The 25,418-nt window shown below is 35.1% G+C and overlaps 1 protein-coding gene across 6 annotated transcripts in view; it reads right to left on the bottom strand.

Annotated features, from left to right (window-relative positions):
* The window catches only part of ATRX (ATRX chromatin remodeler), a 181,062-nt gene that overhangs the window by 37,808 nt on the left and 117,836 nt on the right, over positions 1–25,418 (bottom strand). For all 6 annotated transcript variants that reach the window (XM_024574996.4, XM_024574999.4, XM_024575001.4 and 3 more), the window contains 3 exons: positions 23,483–23,636; positions 18,934–19,040; positions 11,434–11,542 (listed from right to left, as the gene is read on the bottom strand). In XM_024574996.4, coding sequence (XP_024430764.2) covers positions 11,434–11,542; positions 18,934–19,040; positions 23,483–23,636 — 370 coding nt within the window. The remainder of the gene's footprint in view (positions 1–11,433; positions 11,543–18,933; positions 19,041–23,482; positions 23,637–25,418) is intronic.

The raw sequence follows: 25,418 nt of genomic DNA, 5'->3' as shown, positions 1-25,418 counted from the left end.
GTGGGGGGGGAAATGGGACAACTGTAATAGCATAATCAATAAATATATTAAAACAAAAAAAAAAAAAAGACACACACACACACACAGAGGAAACTTTGTAGAGAACTTCAAAACTCTTTGGTATCCATCTACTGATGTAGAGTTGAATGGGTTTAATAAGAATGTTTATCAAACCATTATGCATCCCAATACCAAGCCAGATTAGGAATATAAAAGATGAAAAAATACCTGGTCACTGCACTAAAGGAGACCACTGACTATAAGACAACAGACACATAAACAATTGCAATGCGGTCTAATTTGCAATAGCTGTTTTTTATAAGGTATACATGTAGTCAATGACATATTTAGGTTTTAAAAGCATACACATGGGAAGCAAAATTGTTTAAGTTTGTCCTCAAAAGGAAAAAAAGACAAAGAAACAGAGACAAGTGACTGAACTATTATTAAGAATTGTTTTCTAACTATGTGACCTTTCATATTATTCAGGGTGGAATATATAAGTCTATACTGAGGTAAATTAACCAGGATATTTTTAGATTTCTAAAATAATAAACATCATTATTAAAGGATATACTAAAAACAAAATAAAACATGAACCATTATTTGTACAGTGCTGCTTTATAGGTCTGTTGGCAAAAACATATGTTTCCTTAGGTATATACCTAAAGGTAGAATTGCTGGGTCATACCGTATGTATATGGTACTGTTAAAGCTGAACAAATAATTCTCCAAAGTGGTTATTCCAATTTACATTCCCACCAGCAGTGTATGAGAGTTCCAGTTGTTTCAGATCCCTGACAACTCATGGTATTGCCTTTCTGTATTATAACCTTTACAAATAGTTTAAGGGTCACATGAATGTTTCAAGAGTCGTACAGAGTTCCTGCGTACCATTCACACAGCTTTCCCAATGGCAATAACTTACATAACAGCAGCACATTGTCAAAGCCAGGAAACTGACATTGGTATAATACTATAAACTCAGGCACAGAGCTGATTTAAAGTTTACCAGTTTTTATATGTACTTGTTTGTTTGATGTATAGTTCTATGAAATTTTATCATGTATGTAGAATCATGTAACCATGACCACCAGCAGGATAAAGAATCATTCCATCACCACACACACAGACACACACACAGACACACAGACAGACACACACACCTACTTTATGTTACCCCCTTAGTATTTACAACCTACTCTTAATCCTAATCACCTGGCAACCACTAATCTGTTCCCTATCACTATAATTTTGTCACATCAAGAAGGCCATATAAATGGAATCATACCATATGTAACCTCTGAACACTGGCATCTTTCACTTAGCATAAAGCCCATTAGAGCCATGCCAGGTGTTGATTGGGTCAATATAAATAGCTCATTCCTTTTTATTGCTGAGCAGTATTCCATTATATGGCTATACCACCATTTGTTTATCCATTCGCATGTTAAAGGTTATCTGGCTTGTTCCCAGTTTCGGTGATTACAAATAAAGATGCTAAGAACATCTATGAAAGGCTTTCTATGTGAAAACACATTTTCAATTCTCTGACATAAATGTTAAAGAGTGTGACTGCAGGGTTGCAAGGTAAGCATATGTTTAACTGTTTAGTTTCCTTTAAAGAAAGTACCAAATTGTTTTTCAGGACTAGTGGTTGTGCCATTTTATATTCTCACCAGCACTGAAGGAGATACCAAGTTTCTCTGCATCCTTGCCAACATTTGGTATTTGTCACTATTTTTTATTTCAAATATTCTGATGGATATAAAATGGTATCTCCTTGTGGATAATTTCTATTTTCCCATTGCCTAATGATGTGGAACATCTTTTCATGTGGTTATCGATTTGCCACACACAGATCCTCTTCAGTGAAGTATCAGTTTTAAGTCCTTGGCCTTCTCAAACTGAACGATGATGTTTTCTAACTGTTACATTTAGAAAATTCTTTGTATGAGTCTTGTGTTAGATATGCAATTTATAAATATTTTCTGCAAGTTTGTGACTTTTCCCCCTGTTCTTACAGTGTCTGTCACAGACCAAAGTTTATAATGTTGATTGTCCAGTTATTGATTTATTCTTTCATGAATTACATGTCTTTGGTATCATAACTAAGAACATTTTGCCTAACATTACTTCCTGGGGATTTTCTTCTATGTTTTCTTAACAAGTATAATGATTTACATTTATGATCCATTTTCACTTGATTTTAAAATAGGGTGAGGCTTAGGGTTAAGGTTCATTTTCAGCCTATGAATAACCAATTGTTTCACTACCATTTTTTATTTTATCTTTCAATTATACTTGACATTCAATATTATTTCATATTAGTTTCAGCTGTACAGCATAGCGGTCAGACAATTATGTCATTACAAAATGACCCTCCCACTAATCCCAGTACCCACCTGACACCATCCACAGTTATTACAAGATTATTGGCCATATTCCCTATGCTGTACTTTACATTCCCGTAACTATTTTTTAACTACCAATTTGTTATTTTTTTAATCCTCACTCAAGAATATGTTTATTGATTTTAAAAGAAAGGAAGGGGGGGGATAGAGAGAGAGAGAGCGCGCGACAGCGACATAGATGTGAGACAGAACCATCAATCGTTCTCCAGGAATCATCAACCTCGGTATCCGCCCTCACAGGTATAAAACTCACACCCTTTTGGTGTAGGAGACAACGGTCCAAGCAACTGAGCCACCAGGCCAGGGCATTTCTTAATCCCTTCACCTGTTTCACCTAGCTCCCCAAATGCTCCTCCATCGAGATATTCTCTGTATCTATGAGTCCGTTTGTTTCTTTTGTTCTTTAGATTACAAGTATTTTTCATTGAATTTATTGGATTTATATGGGTTAACAAATCATACAGGTTTCAGGTTCACAGTTCTACAACACATCATCTGTACACTGTACTGTGTTCACCAGCCCAAGTCACATCTCCGTCCATCACCAGCTTTCCCGCTTTTGCCTCCTCCATCTCCCTTCACATCCCCCCCGCAATCATCCCAGTGTTGTCCATGTCCATGAGTTCTTTTTTCTTTTTTGTTCAATCCATTCACCCCTCCATCTCCACAGCTGTCCACCTGCTTAATCTATGAGTCTGTATCTACTTTCCTTATTAGTTCATTTTGTCCATCAGACTCTACATATAAGTGAAACCATATGGTATTTGTCTCCCTCTTCGCATAATACCCTCTATGGCTTTCCATCTTGTAGCAAATAGTAAAATTTCATTGCATTTTTATGGCCAAGTAGTATGCCACTGTATATTAGTACCACAGCTTTTTTATCCACTCGTCTAATGGTGGACACTTGGGCTGCTTCCATATTTTGGATATTGTAAATAATGCTGCAATGAACATAGTGATGCATGTATGTTTACAGATTACTGTTTTACATTTATTTCTTCAGGTATATACCCAAAAGTGGAACAGCTAGATCATAAGGTACCTTTATTTTTAATTTTTCCAGGAACAGCCACATTGCTTTCCACAGTTGCTACACCAGTCTCACCAGTCTGCATTCCCACCAATAGTGCATGAGGGTTCCACTTTCTCCACATCCTCACCAGCACTTGCTGATTTATTCATGGTGGCCATTCTGACAGGTGTGAGATGGCATCTCATTATGGTTTCAACTGGCATTTCTCTGATGATTAGTGACCTTGAGCATCTTTTATATGTCTGTGGGCCCTCTGTGTGTCCTCTTTGGAGCGATGTCTATTTCAGGTCCTCTGCCCATTTTTTAATTGACCTGCTTGGTTTTTTCAGGTGTCAAGTTGAATGACCTCCTTATAAATTTTGGATATTAACCCCTCATTGGGTATATCATTGCTGAATATATTCTCCCATTCTGTAGGCTTTTTGTTTTCTTGATGGTTTCCTTGGCTGTGCAAAAACCTTTTAATTTGATGTAGCCCCATTTGTTTTCTTTTGTTTCCCTTACTCGAGAAAACATCAGAAAAAAAATACTGATAAGAGATTTTACTGGCTATGTTTTCATCTAGGAGTTTTATGGTTTTGAGTCTTACATTTAAGTCTTTAATCCATTTTGAGTTTATTCTTTTATACAGTATAAGAAGGTGGTCTAGTTTCATATTTTAATGTATCTGCTCTCACCTCCCTTGTCATATATTAATCGATCACATAGGCATGGGTTTAATTTGGGGCTGTCTATTCTGTTCCATTGATCTATGTGGGTTTTTATGCTAGTACCATGTTGTTTTTATTACTATAGCCTTATAGTATAGTTTGATATCAGACAATGTAATTTCTCTAACTTTGTTCTTTCTAAAGATTGCTGTGGCTACTCATGGTTTTTTGTGGCTCCAAGTAAATTTTAAAATTATTTGCTCTACTTCTGTGAAAAATGCCATTGCTGATTTTTACAGGGATTTTGTTTAAACTATAGACAGTTTTGTGTAATATGGACATTAAAAAAAAGAATTTATTTATTTTTAGGGAGAGGGGGAGGGAGGGGGAGAGAGGGAGAGAAACACTGATGTGAGAAAGAAACACTGATCAGCTGCCCGCTGTATACTCCCTGACCAGGGACTGAACCCACCACCCAGGCACGTGCCCTGACCAGGAATTGAACCAGTGACCTTTTGCTTTACAAGACAATGCCCAACCCACTGAGCCACACCTGCAAGGGCAACAGTATGGACACTTTAACATGCTTCCATTTATTTTTATTTTCTTTGATTTCTTACTTTATTGTGTTACAATTTTCCAAGTACTGCCCTTTCACCTTATTGGTTAAATATATTCCTCGGTATTTTATTTAATTTTTTGCTGTAATTGTAAATGATATTGATTTCTTAATTTTTTGTTCTTGTAGTTCATTATTGATATAAAAATGCAATGGATATCTGAATATTAATTTTTGTATCCTGCTATTTTACTAAATTCATGTATCAGTTCTAATAGGTTTTTTTGTGGGATCTTTAGGGTTCTCTATATACAGTATCATGTCATCTACAAATAATGAGTTTTACTTTTCTCTTTCCAATTTGGATGTCATTTATTTCTTCTTCTTGTCTGACTATGCTGGCTAGGACTTCCAATACATCGCTAAGTAAAAGTAGTGAAAGTGGACAACCCAATCTTGTTCCTGACCTTAAGGAAAATGCTTTTAGCTTTTCCCCATTTAGAATGATGTTAGTTGTGGGTATGTCATCTGTGGCCTTTATTATGTTGAAATATGTTCCCACTTTGCTGAGAGTTCTTATCAGAAATAACTGATGGAATTTTTCATCTATTGATATGATCATATGATTCCTACTGTGTACATGTACATCCTCTTTATCCAATCAATTATCGAAGGATACATCAGCTGTTCCCAAGTCTTGGCCACTGTGAATAATGCTGCAAGGAAGATAGAGGGGTCCATATATCTTCGCAAATAAATGTGTTCAAATTTGGGGGGTAGATAACAAAGAAGAGGGATTGCTAGTTTATATGGTAACTCTATTTTTAATTTTTTGAGAAAAAGTTAGAATATATTTGAAATATATATAACATTGTGTAAAACTGAGGTGTACCATGTATCAATTTGGCACATTTATGTGTTGTAATAGGACTGACACTGAAACAGCAATTAGCACCTTGATCACATTCCATAATTATCATTTTTTAGTGGTTAGAATAATTAAGTTCTAGTCTCTGAGCATGTTTGATTATTGTAATTAAATACTGTTTGTTACCTATATTCACTAACTGGTTCATACGCTATGGAAAACAACATAGAGATTTCTCAAAAAATTAAAATTAGATCTACTATGTAATCCAGCAATTCCACTTCTGGGTATATACACCAAAGAAATAGAAAATGGGTGTCAGTGAGATATATGCACTCCCATGTCTACTGCAACATTATTCACAATAGCTGTAACAGGGAAATACTCCAAGTGCCCATCAATATATGAATGGAAAGAGAAGATATGGTGTGTACACACACAATATCTATATTAACCTGAGAAAGAAGGACATCCTGCCATTTGAACCTTGAGTATATTATGCTCAGATAATAAGTCACTTATATGTGGAATCTAAAAAAGTTAAACTCTTAAAAACGGCAGGTTTTCCGTAAGAACTCATGGAGGCCAGAAGAAAGTGGCACAATATTTTTCAAGTGCTAGAAAAAGAGCTGCCACACCAAAATTCTACCTCCAGCTAAAACACTCTTCAGAATTGTCAGGGAATTCTCAGATGAAGATATTTAGAGACTTTGTTGCCAGTAGATCTGCCCTGAAAAAATGACTAAAGACATCCTCAGAAAAGAAAGGAAATGATAAAAGGAATGCCGAAAGATTAGGAAGGAAGAAACAACAATGAAAAGAATAAAATATATGAATGAATAAAATATTTTCTTTAAGTTTTCAAAATTGTTTGGTTAAGAAAAATTATTATACTGTCTGATGTGTTAATATATTTATGAAGATAAAATACTAGATAGTTATAATTGAGGGAGACAAAGGGAATAAAGGAACAAAGTTTCTCTCAAATCCATAAACATATCCTCAGGTGAGGATTAAAAAACACCGCATCACTTACAAATACTTAAAAAATGAAATACCTAGGTATAAATCTAACAAAACATATACAGGGCTGAAAAACTACAAAACATTGACCAAAGAAATCAAAGATCTACATAGAGAGATACTGTGTTCACGGAAGACTCATTATAGTGAAGATACCAATTCTTCCCTAATTGGTAACAAGTTTAATACACTGTTGTTGAAATCCTTGCAAGATTTTTGAAGATATAGGTAAGAGTATTCCAAAATTTATATATAAGGGCAAAGATTAAAATGAGACTAGCTAAAACAATTTGGGAAAGTTAGAATAAAGTAGGGGATATCACTCGACCTAATATTAAGACTTACTACATAGCTACAATAATCAAGACTGTGGTACTGGCAGAGGTACAGTCGTGGGGACCAATGGAACAGAATAGCAAGTATAGTCAATTGATTGGAGACAGCTTTTTCAACAAATGGTTGTTAGATCAATTGGACATCAACAGTCAAAAGAAAAAAAAAAGACAAGAAAAATGTACTCCAGCTAAATCTCACATCTTATACAAAAATTAATTCAAAATGCACCTCACAATTAAATATAAAATGTAAAACTATAGCTTTCGCTGGTGTGGCTCAGTGAGTTGGGCACAGGACTGTGAAGGAAAAGGTTACCGGTTCAGTTCCAGGTGAGGGCACATGCCTGGGCTATGGGCCAGGTCCCCACGTGGGGGCATGTGAAAGGCAGCTGATTGATGTTTCTCTTACACATCGATGTTACATTACTCTTTCTCCCTCCCTTCTCCTCTCTCTAAAACTAAATAAATAAAATCTTTAAAAAATGTAAAACTATAAAATGTTTAGAAGAAAATGTTTAGGACCTAGGGCTTTAGTCAGAGTTCTTAGACTTGACATCAAAAACATGCTAAAAAAACAAAAACAAAAACATGGAGAAACTAGACTTCATCAAAATTAAAAATGTTTGCTATGTGAAAGATCTTTGGAGGGAATGAGAAGATGAACCAAAAAAACTCCAGAATTATTTTCTGGAGGGTGGTCCCCTTGTGGTACAGACTTCCCCCACTAGGTAGTACTCTAGATATCCATCTGTATCAGTGTATCAGCTGGCGTTGTATGTATTCAGCTTCAGGAAATTGTTTTTGAAGACCTTTTCAACGTGTTTGCCCATTTTGTGACAGGTGACTTGACTTACGAGTGTTGAGTTTTCAGCAGTTTTTGACCAAAAATGCCATGACCCCCAGCCTCACCCTCCCTATTCACCGGATCTCACCCAGAGAAACCTTTTTGTTTTATTTGGAGAATTATCACCTGGTGGGGGGGAGAGAGAATGGGGAAAAGGCACAGGGATTTAGAAGTGTAACTGGTAGGTACAGAATAGATAGACAGGGGAATGTTAGGAAAAGTACAGGCAATGGAGAAGCCAAAGAACGTTTATGCACAACCCATGGACATGGACTAAGGGAGGGTACTGCTGGAGAGAATGGGGATACCGGGTGAAGGGGGCCAAAGGGGGAAAATTGGATTCAGTTTTTCACAACTATAATAGCATAATCAATAAAATATATTTTAAAAATATAAATAAATAAATAATATAAAGAATTTTCAAAACTCAACAATAAAAAATCAGGCAATCTGCCCTGGCTGGGTGGTTCAGTTGGTTGGAACATAGTCCTGTACACTAAAAGGATGTGGGTTTGATTCCTGGTCAGGGAACATACCTAGGTTGCGGGTTCAATGCCCGGGGGCGTGTATGGGAGACAACCAATAGATGTTTCTCTCTCTGTCCCTTCCTCTCTCTCTAAAATCAATAAACATCTTAGGGTGAGGATTAAAAAAAAAAAAGCAAGCAATCCAATTGGAAAATGGACAAAGGGCATGAAGAAACATTTCACCAAACAGGATAATACACATGTGGCAAATACATGCATGAGAAGATAGTTCAATATAACCAGCCATCAGGGAAATGCAAATTATGACAACAAGATACCACTCACTGCATACCTATCAGAACATCTAAAATGAAAGTAAGTGATAACATGAAATGCTGGTGAGGATGCAGAGAAACTTGATCTCTCACACTTTCCCAGTGGGAATATAAAATGGTACAACCACTCTGAAATCTGTTTGGCAGTTTCTTTAAAAAACTAAATAGTCACTTACCACACAACCTAGCAACCGCACTCCTGGGCATTTATCCTAGAGAAATGAAACCTTAGGTCCACACAGAATCTGTACATAATGTTCATAGCAGATTTATTCATACTAGCCAAATCTGTAAACAACTAAAATGCCCTGTAATAGATGTACAATTTGTATTAAACAAACTGGTACATCCCTACCATGGAATACGACTCTGTAATAAAAAGAAACGGATTATTGATATACGCAACTTGAATGGAACTAAAGGGCATTATGCTGAGTGAAAAATGCCAATCTCCAAAAGTCACATATAGGATGATATAATTTATATAACAGTCTCAATTTGACAAAATTATAAAGATGGTGAACAAATTAGTTATTGCCAAGAGTTTGGGATAATGGCCGGGTTGGTGGTAAGAATGGGTGTGACTATAAGAGCACAATCTCTGTGGTGATGGAATATTTCTGCACCTTGACTGCAGTGGTGGTTATAGGAATCTCTGCATATGTGATAAGTATGTATATATACTGATATATTCAAGTACGTAAGACACAACTCTCAGGGGAAATTAGGTGATGGGTTCACAAGCCCTTTCTATACTGTCTTTGTAAGTTCTAGTGAATCTATAATTATTTCTAAATAAACAGTTAAAAAAACCCTATACAATATCAGTATCAGTATCAATGTTCAGTATCAAGTTAAACAAGGACCATTAGACTGTTGAAAACTATCTCCTGGTCAGACACAACATTAGAAATAGTCATTATCTCTAAGTTTATCTTAATGTGTTTTTCCAACTGCTTTGCCATAAACAAATATGTTTATATTATATTTTCTGAAAATTACTGAGTTGTGAGAAAATAGAACATAGACAGCAGTCCTAATCTATAACATTTGTGAATATAATCCAGTCAGGCGTAGATACTCAAGAGTAAGAGTACTCTGAGTGGTTACTCTTCAGTATCTACATCTGAAGACATGATATGTATGTATATAAACTGAATTTGAATCAGAAACACTTTTTGACTTATGTTTCTGAGGAGTGGGGGTGAATTTGCTAGTAAGTAACCCAAGCTGACAGCTCAGCATCCACATTTCAATGTTGTTCCTTACTGCTAATAAAATATGAAATGTTATGACATAAATCATATGCTATTGTGGTATTTACATATTTGGGAAACTAACAAAGTCAATGGTTTAGTTTAAGTTTGACAAATTAAATGAAGGTTTACTCAGTGAATAAAATTACTCCTTCAAACAAACAATAATTTTTAAAAACACGGTAACAGAATATAACAGTGTACCTATTCTTTTTTTTAGAGAGAGAGAAGGGAAGGGCTGGAGAGAAACATCGATGTGAGAGAGAAACATAACATCTATGGGTTGCCTCTAGTACACACCCGACTGGAGACCAAACCTGGAACCCAGGCATGTGCCCTGACCAGAAATCAAACTGGTAACCTTTTGCTTTGTGGGACAACACCCAACCAACTGAGTAACACAAGCCAGGGCTGTACTATTCTTTAAACAGTCATTTAAACATATACTTTTATAACTTTACAGTAAATGAATGGATCAAAAAAACATGGAACATTTACACAATGGAATACTACGCAGCAGAACAAAAGGAGCTCCTATCCTTTACGACAGCATGGATGGAACTGGAGAGCATTTTGCTAAGTGAAATAAGCCAGGCAGTGAAAGACAAATACCATATGATCCTTATGATTTTCTTAATAACATTTTCTTTTCTCTAGCTTACTTTATTATAAGAATACAGTATACAGTATATGTTACATACAAAAACATGTGTTAATTGACTTTTTGGGCTATCGCTAAGGCTTCCAGTCAACAGTAGGCTATTAGCAGTTAATTTGGGGGGAATTCAAAAATTATAGGTGGATTTTTCAACTGTTGGTGCCCCTAACTACCACACTGCTGAAGTCAACTATATATGACTCAAATTTCTACAATAAATATAAGAAATCAGCTATAGTTTGTTAACATCAAAACCCTGTAACAGATTTGTCACCAAAGATAATAAAAAATGGCAAATAAGCACATGAAAAGATACCCTGAATCAATTATCATCAGTAAAATACAAATTAAAATCACATGAGATACCATTACATACCCATTTGAATGGACAAAATAATTTTTAGAAAACACAGTAATACCAAGTGCTAACCAAGGATGAAGAGCAACTGGAACACACTGACATTGCTGGTGAAAATGAACAATTGTACAAGCACTTTAAAAACTGCCAGTTTCTTACCGAGCTAAACATAAACTTACCATACAACCCAGGAATTGCACTCCTGGATTTTTATTTCACTTAGGTAAATATCTATGGATCACACAAAAATTTATACATGAACGCTCAGAACAACTTTAATTCCAAAACCTAGAAAGAACTTAAATGTCTACCAAGTACAAATAAATTATAATACATCTATAGAATGGAATATTACTCGATGATAAGAAGGAACAAACTACTGACATATATAACAATATGGATGAATCTCAAATGTATTTTGCGTTGTGAACGCAGTGAGACTCAAAAGGCTACAAACTGCATGATTCCATGAGTGAATTTTCTTGAGGGGTGATGAAATCATTTTATATTTTGAGTGTATCTTACAATTGTCAAAAAGTATGTAAGTATACACTAAAAAGAGTGATGATTACTGTATGTAGATTTAAAATTATTTTTAATAACTGTACCCAAACAGAAAAGGTTTCCTACCTGACATTAGTTTCATCATTAAATTCTTCAGCCCATTTTTTCCTTGATTGTGCAGTAGTAGAACCATCTAAACGGTAATAGTCAATGTTTCTGAGCCACTTCCCTTCACCTGAAAATTTAATAAGAAAAAGAGATTTGATACATCCTTTTCTTCCTTGCGTACCATTTAAAAGCTTGTTATATATATTCTATTTGCATAGCAAAACAATTTTTTAATCAAGTGGTAATTCATGGTATTACAAATAAATTCACCACACATTTCCTTCTAATAGACATTGAAAAACAAAGATACTTTAAAAACTATGATCATTTATACATGTGAATTTAAGATTTCCTTGATTAGAATTCTTTAAAACTGTCAAAATATGTTCAGTTGCATTACGTCCATAAAGCTTGGTTTTAATTAAATCTGAAAACATCCACGTTTCCACTCTTCTTACTAACAAATTGATACTGATCGGATATAAAACAGAGACATATAATACAATTATTCACTCACTGAAAAAATATTTACTGAATGTCTGTTATGTGCCAAAACTATTCTATAGCCTAGCAACAAATGTCAGCATATGTTCTTATTTTATGTCAATTGTGTGTGTGTGTGTGTGTGTGTGTAAGTAAAGGAACAAATTTTGTTAAGTTAAACACTGTTCAGACACATTGCCTTTTGTACAGTAAGGTAAAATTTTACCCGATGCTTACATTGATACAAAATTACCAAGGGTTTAAATGCTTATGACATAATCTCATACATAATTTTATTCCGATTCTTTAACTTTCAACATAATACTATTTAACATCCTAGAAAAATTCTTACCACACCCTAGAGTCTTAACATAAAAAATGATGGCAAAACTGAGATTTATGTATTTCAGCAAACTCTTTTTACTTAAAGAATTAGGTCATTAGTTTAAAATGTGCTTTTTGACATGTTTATTACATACCTACATCTTCACCTATATCGACATCCTAGAATTTCCTTGCTAAAAATTCAGTAATGGCTAAGAAAGGCAATTTCTTTATTTAAGTTTATTTCTTTCAACTGGATTAAAAGGCATACACAGCTAAGAAAAAAAGAATTTGACACAGATGGTTAGATAACAAGATAAGGGATTGAAGTCACATTTGCATTAACTGTTCACTTAGCAGGATAATTATTAAAGTAAATATGCTGATCATAACTGAAAAGAGTATACAAATACTTTAATAAGCATTTCAAGATATTTTTCCATGATAACACAAATAAACATTCTGTACTACTACTACTGTGAATCCAATATACAAAAACTATGATACAGTGGTATAGATTAGTGATGAAAAATAAACACATTAAAGTCAGACTCCCAGAGTTTAATCCCAATTTCATCATTTACTGGCATTTTCTCTTAAGGAAAAGTAATTGAAGTCCTTGTATCTCACTGTTTTTATCTTTAAAAATGGGGGATAACCAAAGCACCTATTGCATAGGGTTGTTATTTATTAAATGAATCTAAGAAAAAAGACCACTTAGAAAGTGCCTTTCACACGGTAACTAAACTTATGCAGTACTTAGTATTATCACTCACGATTCCAGAGCAAACCATATCTGGCTGTATTATGGCACATGTATGTGTCTGACCCTTCTCTCTAACGTGATCTCCTATAATACCTCTCGAACCTTACTTCAGCACAGCACTAGCAGTCATCGTGATAGTAGTAATAGTAGCAGTAGCAGCAGCAGAAGTAGTACTAGGTACTCAAAAGATAAACTGAATTAATTAGTGGTTAAAGCAAATATAAAACAATTTATATGATTAGATATGAACTAGCAAGCATATGGAAAAATATTCAACCTTATCAGTGGTCAGAAAAATATAAATTAAACAAAAAGAACCATTCTTACCCATAAAAGATGAAGAAAATATAATTATAGTACTACAGGTATATAGTAATAAAATGGGCATTTCCCACTGTGGGCATTTTTACAGTGGTAGAGTCAATTGATATAACTTTTTTTTGTGACACAGTCTTTAAGATAATGAAACACTGTCAGAACACAAAATCTAACTAACAAAACTAATGCATAGTGATAATAGAAAAACATATTTACAGTTCTGGTCAAGATGGTAGAGTAGGAAAAATGCTGTGCTTGCCCCCTTCCACAACCACATCAATATTACAACTAAATTACAGAACAGCCACGTTGAAAACCACCTCCAGACTCACTGAACAGAACTCCTGTAACTAAGGATATAAAGAAGGAGCCATGTCCAGACTGTAAGAGGGGCAGGGAGGCAAAACTGGCTGGAAATACTGACTGTGGAGGTAATCCATGAGAAGCAAAAAGTGCCTGCCCCACACTAGGCACCAAAGCCCAGAGCACCAGTGCCAGGAAGAAGAGTCTCCACAATATCTGCTTGTAAAAACCAGAGTGAATTCCATCTAAATGAGACAGATAGCTGCTGTATACCCACGTGTCCTCTTGAAGCACCACACAGAGAGCCACACTTGCCCTAAGCTCCAGGGAAGGGACAGCAGGTAGAAAAGCACCACAGACATTCAAGAAGGAACTCAATTTTCTGGCTTCAGTGATGACTGCAGTGGCAACTTGCCCTGGAGAGAAGTGTGGGCAGGCACCATTATTCCTTTGCTGAGCCTTCCCCCCTCACACCCTGCAGGTGCGGGCAAGTGCCAAATCTGACATTAGCCTAACACCAAATCTGAGTCTCCATTAACTTAACTAAGTCACCACACCCCAAGATTCCCTGAAACCAGGTCACACCCAAATAGCACACCTTCCGGAACCTCTTTCAGCAGGTGTTCACACAAGCAGCCCGCCTCCAGCTATGCTACAGACTTTCATAAAATCTATTAAAACTCCGTAAGTTTGCAACAAAACCTCTTCCAGGAGTATCCAACACAGCACAGGCAGCCAACAACCGCAGATCATTTTGTAGCTTCTACCAGGTGGCCCCAGGCCAGGCACAGGCAGCAGATAAACTTGGCTTGCATCCAGGGCCCAACCCAACAGGCGCCAAAACCAACACACTAGATGGCTGACTTTAGACAACACCAGAGCACCACACAATTAGCTGCATAAATGACACCCAAATGGTGGACTCAGCAAGCACCACAGCACAGATAAAGTGACTCACCCTCCCTGCAGTGAGCCCCGATACAACAGCTTGTTCACTGTAGTCACAGATGCTTTTCACAGTCAGTCAGCATGAGGAACAAGCCCAGCTACAAGACGTGCCAACAGCAATAAAGGCTCAGTAACAATGGAAAGGCACACACAATCCACACAAGGAATATCCTTGGAGCATCCAGCTCAGGTGGCCAGGGAGACAGCAACACTGGGCCTCATAAAACACCTACTACATAAGGCCACCACGTGAAGCCTTGGAGATGTACCAGATCTACCTAACATGTAGAAAGAATTACAGGAAGTCAGGCAAAATGATGAGACAAAAAAGGTGTCCCAAATGAAAAAAAAAGACAAGAGGACAGAAACAAAAAGGAGGCAAGCAATCTACCAGATACAGAGTTCAAAACACTGCTTTATACCAATGCTCAATGTACTTAGCAAACAAACAGACAAACTCAATGAGAATGTACACAAAGAGACTGAAACCATAAAAAATAAAGTCAGAAATGAAGAATATATTACATGGAATCAACAGCAGATCAGATGAAGGAGAGAACTGAACCAGCAATGTGGAAACAAGATAGCAGAAAGCACCCTATTGGAAACGGTAAAAACAAAAAATATTTTAAATGAGGAGGTTTAAGGGACCAATGGGACAACATCAAGTGTAACAACATTCACATCAACAGGGGGGTCAGAAGAAAAAAAGAGAGAGAGCAAGAAAATGAAAACCTATTTGAAAGAATAATTACTGAAAATTTCCCTGACCTGGGGAATGAAATACATATGTAAGTCCAAGAAACACAGGGAGAACCAAACAAGATAAATCTGAAGAAGCCACATAACGATTAGAATGCTAAAGGTTGAGGACAAAGAGAGAATCATAAAGCAGCGTGAGAAAAGCAAGTAATAACCTACAAGGGAGCTTCCATAAAACTGTCAGCTTATTTCTCAAAACTTTGCAGAGGTCAGAAGGGACTGGCAAGAAATATTCAAAGTGATGAAAACCAGGAGCCTACAGCCCTGATTGTTCTACCCAGCAAAGCTATCATTTAGAATCAAAGGGCAGATAAAGAGCTGCCCAGACAAGAAAAGGCTAAAGGAGTTTATCAACCCCAAACCAGTATTATATGAAATGTTAAAGGGTCTTCTTTAAGAAGAAAAAGATAAAAATATGAACAGTAAAATGGCAATAAATATGTATCTATCAACAAAAGAATCCAATAAAACAAAATAAATGAACAAGAACAGTAGGAACAGAATCAGAGACATAGACAACATTTTGACGGTTGCCATATGGGAGGAGATTTGAGGGAATGGATGAAAAAGGTGAAGGGATTAAGAAGTACAAATTTGTTACAGAATAGTCATGGATTGTAAAATACAGCATAAGGACTATAGTCAATAATAGTTTAATAACTATGTATGGTGTCAGATGTGAGATTTATCAGGATGATCACTTACTTATTAAGTTATGTAATGTCTAATCACTGGGGTGTACACCTGAAACTAATATAATAATGTATGTCAACTATAATTGAAAATAAAAAATACTTCAAAACATTAAAGGAGAAATAAAAAGGTTCCCAAACAAGAAAAAACTAAAGTTCATTAGAACCGAACCAGTATTAAATTTTATAGGAATGTCTTTAAGAAGAAAGAAAAAATGGGAACACAATTATAAAGAATAAAATGGCAATAAATATATACCTATCAATAATCACTTTAAATGTAAATGACAAAGGCTTCAATCAAAAGACAAACACAAAAATAAATAATTTTAAAAGTCCAGCAACCATTTATGATAAAAATACTCTCAGCACAGGAGGAAAAAAGAGAACATACCTCAACATAATAAAGGTCATATATGAAAACAGATAACATCATACTCAACAGGCAAAAATTAAAAGCATTTCCCTTAATATCACCAGAAACAAGACATGGACGTCTGCTTTCACCAGTCTTCTTTAACATAGTGCTGAAAGTCCTAGCCATAGCAATCAGATAAGAAAAAAATAAAATGCATCCAATTTGGATAGGAAGAAGTAAAACTCATTATTTGTAGATGACATGACATTTTATATAGAGAACCCTAATAATTCCTCTAAAGCACTATTAAACCTGACAAATTAATTCACTAAAATAGCAGGATACAAAAGTAATATTCGGAAATCCATTGCACTTTATATACCAATAATGACTATGAGAAGGAGATATTAAGATAACAATCCCACCCTGGTCAGGAGCTCAGGTGGATAGAGCATCATCCCAATACATCAAGGTTGCAGATTCAATCCCTGGTCAGGGCACATACAAGAAGCAACCAATGACTGCATAAATAAGTAGAACAACAAATTAGTGTCTCTCTCTTTTTCAAACTGCCCTTTCTCTGTCTCTCACTAAAAACAATCAGTATAAAATTTTTAAAAGACAATAATCCTTTTTACATTTGAATCAAAAATTAAGTAACTAAGAATAAATTTAATCATAGAGGTAAAAAGACCTGTACTTGCAAATGTAAGGCATTGAATCATATATACAATGCTCATGAATAGGAAGAATTGACATTGTTAAAATGTCCATATTACCCTAAGCAATGTACACATTCTGTGCAATTCCTCTCAAAATACCAATGAGGTTTTTCATAGGATTAGAACAAATAATCCTAAAATTTATATGGCACCACAAAAGATCACAAATAGTCAAAGCAACCTTGAGAAAGAACAACGTTGGAGGTATTATGCTACCTGATATCAAAGTGTACTACAAGGCTACAGTACTCCACACCACAGTACTGGCAAAAAAACAGGAACGTAGATAGATGAAATAGATAGAGAGCCAAGAAATAAACCCATGTCTATATGGTCAATTAAAATATGATGAAGGAGGCAAGAATATAAATGGGGTAAAGACAGTCTCTTCAACAAATGTTGCTGGGAGAACTGAACAGATACATAGAAAAAAATGAAACTAGACCGTTTTTTTAAACCATATACAAGAATTAATTCAGAATGGATTAAGAAGTTAAATGTAAATAGTGAAAACTAGATCATTCTTTGGAGAAAATATAGGGGTTAATCTTCATGAACCTGCATTTCACGATAGTTTGTTAGATATGATACTAAAAGCACAAGTAACAAGAAAGAGATAAATTGGACTTCATCAAAACGAAAAACTTCTGTGCTTCAAAGGACACTATCAAGAAAGTGAAAATACAACACACAGAACAGATATTTACAAATCATGTATCTGACAAGAGACTGGTATGCAGAAAATAATAAAAACCTGTAATCAATAAAAAAGACAAATAACCCCATTCAAAAACTGGCAAAGGACCTGAATAAACATCTTTTCCAAAGAAGATATACAAATGGCAAACAATTACGTTAAATGATGATAAGCATTATTAGTCATTAGGGAAATACAAATGAAAATCACAATGAAATACCAACAGGATCACTATAATAAAAAAAGGGGGGAGGAAGCAAGAGTTGGCGAAGATGTGGAGAAATCCGAACCCCTGTACACTGCTTGAGGGAATGTAAAATAGTGTAGTAAGTGTGGAAAACAGTTGGTGGTTCCTCAATAAGTTAAACACAGAATTATCATATGATCCAGTGATTCCAATCCTAAGTATATATCCAAAAGAATTGAAAACAGATGTTTAAATACATAAAAACTTGTATGCGAATGTTCATAGCAGCACTATTCACAATAGCCGAATGGTGAGAACAAACTAAACCTCTTTGAATGAATGGATGGATAATCAGATGTGGGTTTTTATCTATACTATGAAATTTTATTAGAAAATAAAAAGGAATTAAGTACTGACATATGCTATAACATGAATGAACCTTGAAAACATGCTATGTGAAAGTAGCCAGTCATAGAAGACAATGTATTATATGAATCCATTCATATGAAAAGGTCCAAAACCAGTCAATTGAAGGAAACAGAAAGTAGATTAGTGACTGCCTAGGTATGGAAGCAGTGGAAGGGGAGGTAGAATGGTCACAACTTAAAGGTGCAGGGTTTCTTTGGTGGTGATTAAAATTTTTAAAAATTGACTGTGGCGATAGTTGCACAACTCTATAAATATACTAAAAACCATTGTATTGTACATTTTAAATGGTTCAATTGCACTTTATGTGAATTACATTTTAATAAAGCTGTTTTAAAAACATTTAAATTTATGCTAAAACTGTAACAAGACCATAATTATATCAATAAGGACAAAAATAAAGTGGAGAAAAACATGAATATATTAGGGTTGTGAGTCTGAGTAGTATTTTTTCTTTTACTGTTAAAATGTTTATACGAGATGTATAAATGAATGTCTTAAAACCTACAATATAGAAATGTTTGTAACTCACCTTTATAAATAAGAGGTTTATCTTTATCTTCTGTCTTCTCCCTACTAGCCAATTCAAGAAAATCTTCAATCAAGTCCAGAGATATGAGAGACTGGCTGAAAACAAGTCTAAAAAAACAGATGAGTATTCTCAGATTAGAAGATTTATAAAGTAAAGATATCACTTCTTCCTAAACTGATACACGAATTTGACATAATATTAATCAAAACCCCAGAAGGGTTTTTTTTGGCAGAAATTAACAAGCTGATTCTAAAGTTTGTATGGGAATGCCAAGCATATAGAGTAACCACAACAAATTTGAAAGAAAAACTTGGAGACCTAACTCTACAGGATTTCAACACATCCAAAGCCGGAGTAATGAAAACAGTGTAGTACTGATACAGAGACAAGCACAATTCAATGGAACAAAACACAGACTCCCCATGTAGAGAGCCACACAGAACAGTTCATTGGTTTTTAGACAAAGAGGTAAGGGCAATTTCATGATTTTAGCAAAATTGAACATCCATATTCAAATAAATGAACTTTGGCCTAAACCTCATACTTATTATAAAAATGAACTAAAATCGAACATACTTCTAAATGTAAAATATAAAACTACAGAATGTTTAGAAACAAACAGAAAAGAATCTTAACTGGAGGTTAGACAATTCTTAGATATGACACCGAAACTATAATCTATGAAGTAAAAGTTGATAAACTGGACTTCACCAAAATCAGGGACTTTTACTCTGCAAAACACACAGCTTAGAAAACATGAGAAAAAGTCTTCTCACTAAAAGTATCTGAGTAATTTTAGATTGTACACATTCTAAATACTTTGCCATTCTATTTCAAATGTGTCTGCAGATTCTCCATTCTCTATCTCCAGTAGTTCTCTAAGTCCTTTTTAGCCATGAACACTATTTGTAAACATAATGTCTTATGCACGGTTAAAATAAAAAATAATATTAAAGCAAGGTGTTTCAGGCTTTGAGGGAGGAGAAAAGGTGTTAACGGCTCCTCAGCGTCTGCTCTAGGTCATCAACTTACAAAGCTCCGACAATCAGTTTGCAAACTGATGCTCTGCTCTACCCAGTTGGTGAGAAGTGGACATAATTACATACCTGGAAGTGAAAAAAAGTTCTAGAAAGAATGTAAGAGAATTCATTCTCTCCCTTATATATGCAAACAAAGTAGGTCAGTATGCAAGGACATAGGCACCTGTAGCAAGCATTTTTTTTTTTTTGCTTTGGTTTTGAAAGTTGTAATGTAGGACAGAGAGGTGTTTATGACTCCAAAAGATCTTTCCCTCTTACTAGTAGATGTCTTCAGCTTTAGTAGAACTAAAAAGAACAACTTGAACTGTGAAACAGCTGTTAGGAGGTAACAACATATGCACTGACTACTGCATGGCTTCCCAAACTCTGCGCTGTGGCAGTCTAGTGTCTACCAGTTGGTACTCCCAAAGTACCGAGAGGTAAATGAATGTACTCCTGGTGCTCAGTGTTAATGATCAGGGGCTATGCCTTGATCCTTCAGTAGACTGGTAGTCAAAGTCTACTGAATTGAGTCGATTCTCTCTGAACTACAAATTAAGTTTTTAACACTTCATGTAACTGGGAGACTTAAGTTCTTAGAAATGCTAATTATTTAATGGGAATTACTCTGGAATTTGGGCTACTAGTTGGGAAAACAATTGACTTGAGTCAGTATTAAGGTTGGTTCTGAGAACCACTGAGCTCAGGTAAGTCTCACTATGAAAAAGGTAGTGTTATTAGGACTAAGTGACTATAAGCTAATGGTTGTTTATGTTAACCTTTTATAGTTGCAGACAACATGAAGAACTACTGTGCTGATTAGTAATAATTTTTATACTTATGTAAACTATTTTGGCTTTATCTATTTAATAAATGACCCGTGTGAAAATATAAAGATAATACTTAACAAATTCATACATATCAAAAATCTGGGGATAAAGATTAAATCAGAATTTAATATTTAAATGAAAGAAAAATTAATCAGAAGGGCTGAGCTGCAATCAGTGGTATACTAGAGTTGACTATTAAGTAGCTTGAAACAAGAAAAGTGGATTGTTAATACCTTTCTTTACCTGTGACATCATGTGGGTAGGTTGAATTGGCCATGGTGGGAGCATTTATACCATGGAAATCAGTAAATGTTACAAATTAGGCTTTCCTTTCTCGTGTCTCTGCTTTCTCCAATATATATCAATTTACTCATTCATTCATTTGGAGAGCCAGCTATTAAACATTTATCAACACACCATTGGCTAAAATCACTAAACTTTATTTATTTCTCACCCTGTGGAAATACCAAGTTTTTTACAGGGTGGGGCAAAGGTTTATAGTTGTGAGTATGCTAAACACAGACTTTATTCTTCTATTTTTATTTATTAATTATTGTATTGTTTTCTTTTTTTAAAGATTGTATTTATTTATTTTTAGAGAGGGGAAGGGAGGGAGAAAAACAGGGAGAGAAACATCAATGTGTGGTTACCTCAACCAAGCTCCCTAACTGGGGACCTGGCCCCCAACCCAGGCATGTGCCCTGACTGGGAATCAAACCAGCAACCCTTTGGTTCACAGCCCGTGCTCAATCCACTGAGCTACACCAGCCAGCACCTGATTTTCTTATTAGACCAGGTAAAAGAACCTACAAGGGTAGAGTAAAATTTCTTCCTTCCCCAAAGTTGGAAAACCTCTCTATAGGATTCCCTGAAGGGATGTAGAGAGTCCAGCATTACTAAAAGCTTTGTGTTAATAAAAACTCAGCTGAAGTGTTTTGTTTACCGCAACCACATTTTGAGATGGGCACTAAAATCTAAAGTAGATTCAAGACCATGTGGTCAGGACTGAAATCATGGCATATAAAAATCAATGAACTGAGAGGAGAAGCTAAAAATGAGAAGAGTGATAAACCTACTCTTGAAAGATAAGACAACTGAAATAGTAGTAGTGATGTCTACAACCTACTTTAAAAGGCATCAGGAAAATAAGATCGATGGATGCATAAACAGGTATGAAATAAAGAAAATACAGTCAATATAGAATATAGTACTGATTCTAGGTGACAGGTATATAGGTATTCACTATAACATTCTTTCCGCTTTTCATTATGTTTGAAAATTTTCATAATGAAATGTTAGATAAGGAATAGTGGTAATCACAATTCTGGAAATGCCTAGTTTCATAGTCTTAACACTAATAACATCCATCAGCTAGGTTTTTAACTAAAAATGATCATTAATAACAGTGTAAAGAAAGCAGGAGATATATTCTATTTTACACCAGAATGGAAACAGCTATAGGAATAGTGTACAAAGTAAAGGATACATTTTCTAATAATTTGAAGTATTCAACTATAGGTAGCCTCATGAGATGGCAACTATTGTATCATAGGAAAGGTAGGAGAATGTCTATGATAAATATGGTAGAGAGAGTCTTGCATTGGTTAGGAAATTAAAAGACCACAAAATCTCTTCTCTTAAAATTCTTGGGTAAAATTCTTGTACCCAAGTAAAAAATAATTTTAAACTATAGAAGTTGAGACAGTAGAAAAAAGCATGAGCATGTCTACAGCAATAATCTCTCCTTACCTTTCAGAAACTCAGAACTCAAATATCTACTTTCTACTTGACATCTCTCCTGGATATCTAACAGGAGAGTCAAATACAGCATATCCAGAGCATGACTGGATATGCTATCCACCCAGTATGCTCAGTATGTTAAAGCTTAGTATGCTTTACTTCTCTAGTGAACTTAATTCTTCCCTAATATTGTCCATGTTAGTAAATAACACTATCATCCACCAGCCACTTAGGCTAGAAGCCTGGGACTCATCTTTGACTAATGCCAAAGATGACTGATTTTTTAGCCTTACGATAAATTGTTATTAAAAGCATACAGATACATTTTAAAACTATGTTGTGATAAGATGTTGGGACATTATAACAGCCTAAACAATAGGCCTGGCTCAACATTATAAAGGTATATTGTTAAACACTAATTTGAAGTATGAGACTGGGGGCTGGGGAATGCAGCGAAGGAAATGGGGGCACCAATGCTGGAAGTAAAACAAACAGGAACATAAAGCAAAGGAGAGATGATAAAGAGAATACCCAGACAGGTGAAATAAAATAAAGTCTGAGAGATGTCCACTAGATTTGGAGATTACAAGGTAATTAAGGGACCTGAGGTGGGAAAAACCTCAGTAAAGTAAAAGAGTAAAAACTGGGCTACATGGATTGAAAAATGAGTTTGAAGATGGTAAAACATAGATAACAACTACAGGCTTGGCTCAAGGAAATAAATCCAGGGTGTAATAGCCAGCAGGAAAAAAAAAAAAACAACAGCACTAAAGAAATAACCAGAATATGCACTTAGAACTAATGGCTAAGAAGGAAGATAGCTGTCTATCAATACACGAACCAAAGTAATGACATCTTCAGAAAGAAAGAAAACAAAACATATTTTTTCAAATAAATTGTTTAAATAATAGAAAGGTTATCAAAAAGTTCATTTGTATAATAAAATAGGAAAGAACTTACACTTTATCCCCAATTTCCTCTGCCATTCGAAGAATTTCAAAGAGAAGTACCATTTTGCCAGAATGCTCTAAAATCTCAGCATCAGCATCTGTAACAAAATCTTTGTACCAGTCTGGAGCTGGGCTGCTTGGATTAGAAGAGGAAGTAGCTTTACCTAAATAAAATAAATGAAACATAAATAAGTAGGTAAATAAGGAAAGAAACTAAAAGACCCCAAGAGAGGGATTAAGAAAGAGACCAAGAGAGACAAGTATAGTATAGACCAACCTTAGGAGAGAGTGAGAAAGAGACTAGATAGGGATTTGGCAGAGAGAGCGAGAGAGAAAGCTAGCTCTATATTGGCAGAGCAAGGCTTGAGGTAGGGGGCTGAGAAAGGCAGAGATTCTAAGAGGCAGAGCCCCCAGGCCCTGAGACATAATAACCCCCAAAACACATCGCAAAAGACAGGTACCAGGACAGAAAAAGACCCAAAGAGAGACAGAGAAAAATGAAAGAAAGGAAGAGAGAGAGGGGAGGCTGGCTGACGCAGGCCTCAAGAGAGAAAAGATCTCAGGGGCACAGGCAGGAAACAAATACTGATCCCAGAATCACTGTAATATATTAAATGTTTTTGTTATTTTCACCACAAACTGACTATAAAAGGTGTAAGAAGAAAATGACACAAAATAATGTTATAGATCTAAACATAAACAGCCAATTCAAAATGAGAAATGTATAGGTTTAGCAATTAAAAAATAGTTTACATATCCAGAAATATATATAGAATATAATGAACAGCCGTGTTTCCACATCCCACTTTTACCAAATTTTAAGACTTGTTAACTCTGCTTCTGATGCACTTGAAGCCTAATATGTGACCTCACCCAATGACTTTTGTCTTCCTCTCCGTTCTTTTGGAGAGGTAACTAAAACCTTAAATTATATATTTATTATTTCTGTGTATATTTTTATATTTTCACTGTATGTGTATCTCTAAGCTGTACATTATCTTTTGTTTTTAAATTATAGCAGGTCCTCAAATAATGTCCTTTTGTTCAAAGCTGTTTTGGTATAACATTAATATGATGCCACAGGAACTTAATGCTTGTTTACACCAATAAGCCTATGGCAAAACTGGTTTCATTATACGTGGTTATGCTTAAAGTTCCAAAACCACTGACAGCATTAAGTGAGGACTTCCTATATTATACCATACAATTTTAGCATTCTGCAACTCATTAACTCAATAAGCTTTTCATTTTTGAAGTAAGACTTATTCAATCATTCTGTCATGTCGGCACTCCACTACACCATCATTTGTTAGTTCTCCTGTTCCTAGACATTTAGGTTATTTCTAATTTTTGGCTACTGGAAATAATTGCAATGAACATTAAATGCTGTTACATTTTTCTAGAATGTTTTCTGCTTCATCTAAGTTTTAAGTTGCCCAGCATAAAGTTATTCTTATAATTTTGAAAGTATCACTTTAAAAATATTTATTTCATACTCTTTATAAAATAATTCTGTTATCTATGGTTCTTGAAAATTGAACCTTGCTGTTTATGTGTTAACTTTCTTCAGGGTGACTGCTAACTTATTTTGTTGCTACCTTTGGCTAAGGTTAATTGTTTCCTCGAACATACATTGTCTGGCACAAATAATGCTCCTTTTTATCACAAAATCATAAGCATGTCATTCTGTAACATAACAATATCACACTCAAGCACACCATATGACATTTTAGGTGAAGTGTTCAAATTAAACTATAAACTATTATACCCATATTATTACCCTACCAGTCACACTCAGGCAGGCCTTGCTTCTGTCAGACCCTGCCTTGTATTTTTTTATTGTCATTTCACTTTCAGTGTAGTTGTACTACTGGAGAATCCTATGTAGCTCAGGTTGAGGTCATTCATCTCCATAGTGATTCTGCATCTGTTTCTGCCAGGCACTC

Source organism: Desmodus rotundus, chromosome X (genome assembly GCF_022682495.2).
Source record: "Desmodus rotundus isolate HL8 chromosome X, HLdesRot8A.1, whole genome shotgun sequence".
In the NCBI taxonomy this organism is placed as follows: Eukaryota; Metazoa; Chordata; class Mammalia; order Chiroptera; family Phyllostomidae; genus Desmodus; species Desmodus rotundus.
Note: the sequence above shows the minus strand (reverse complement) of the source record. Positions and strands in the feature narration are given on the sequence as shown.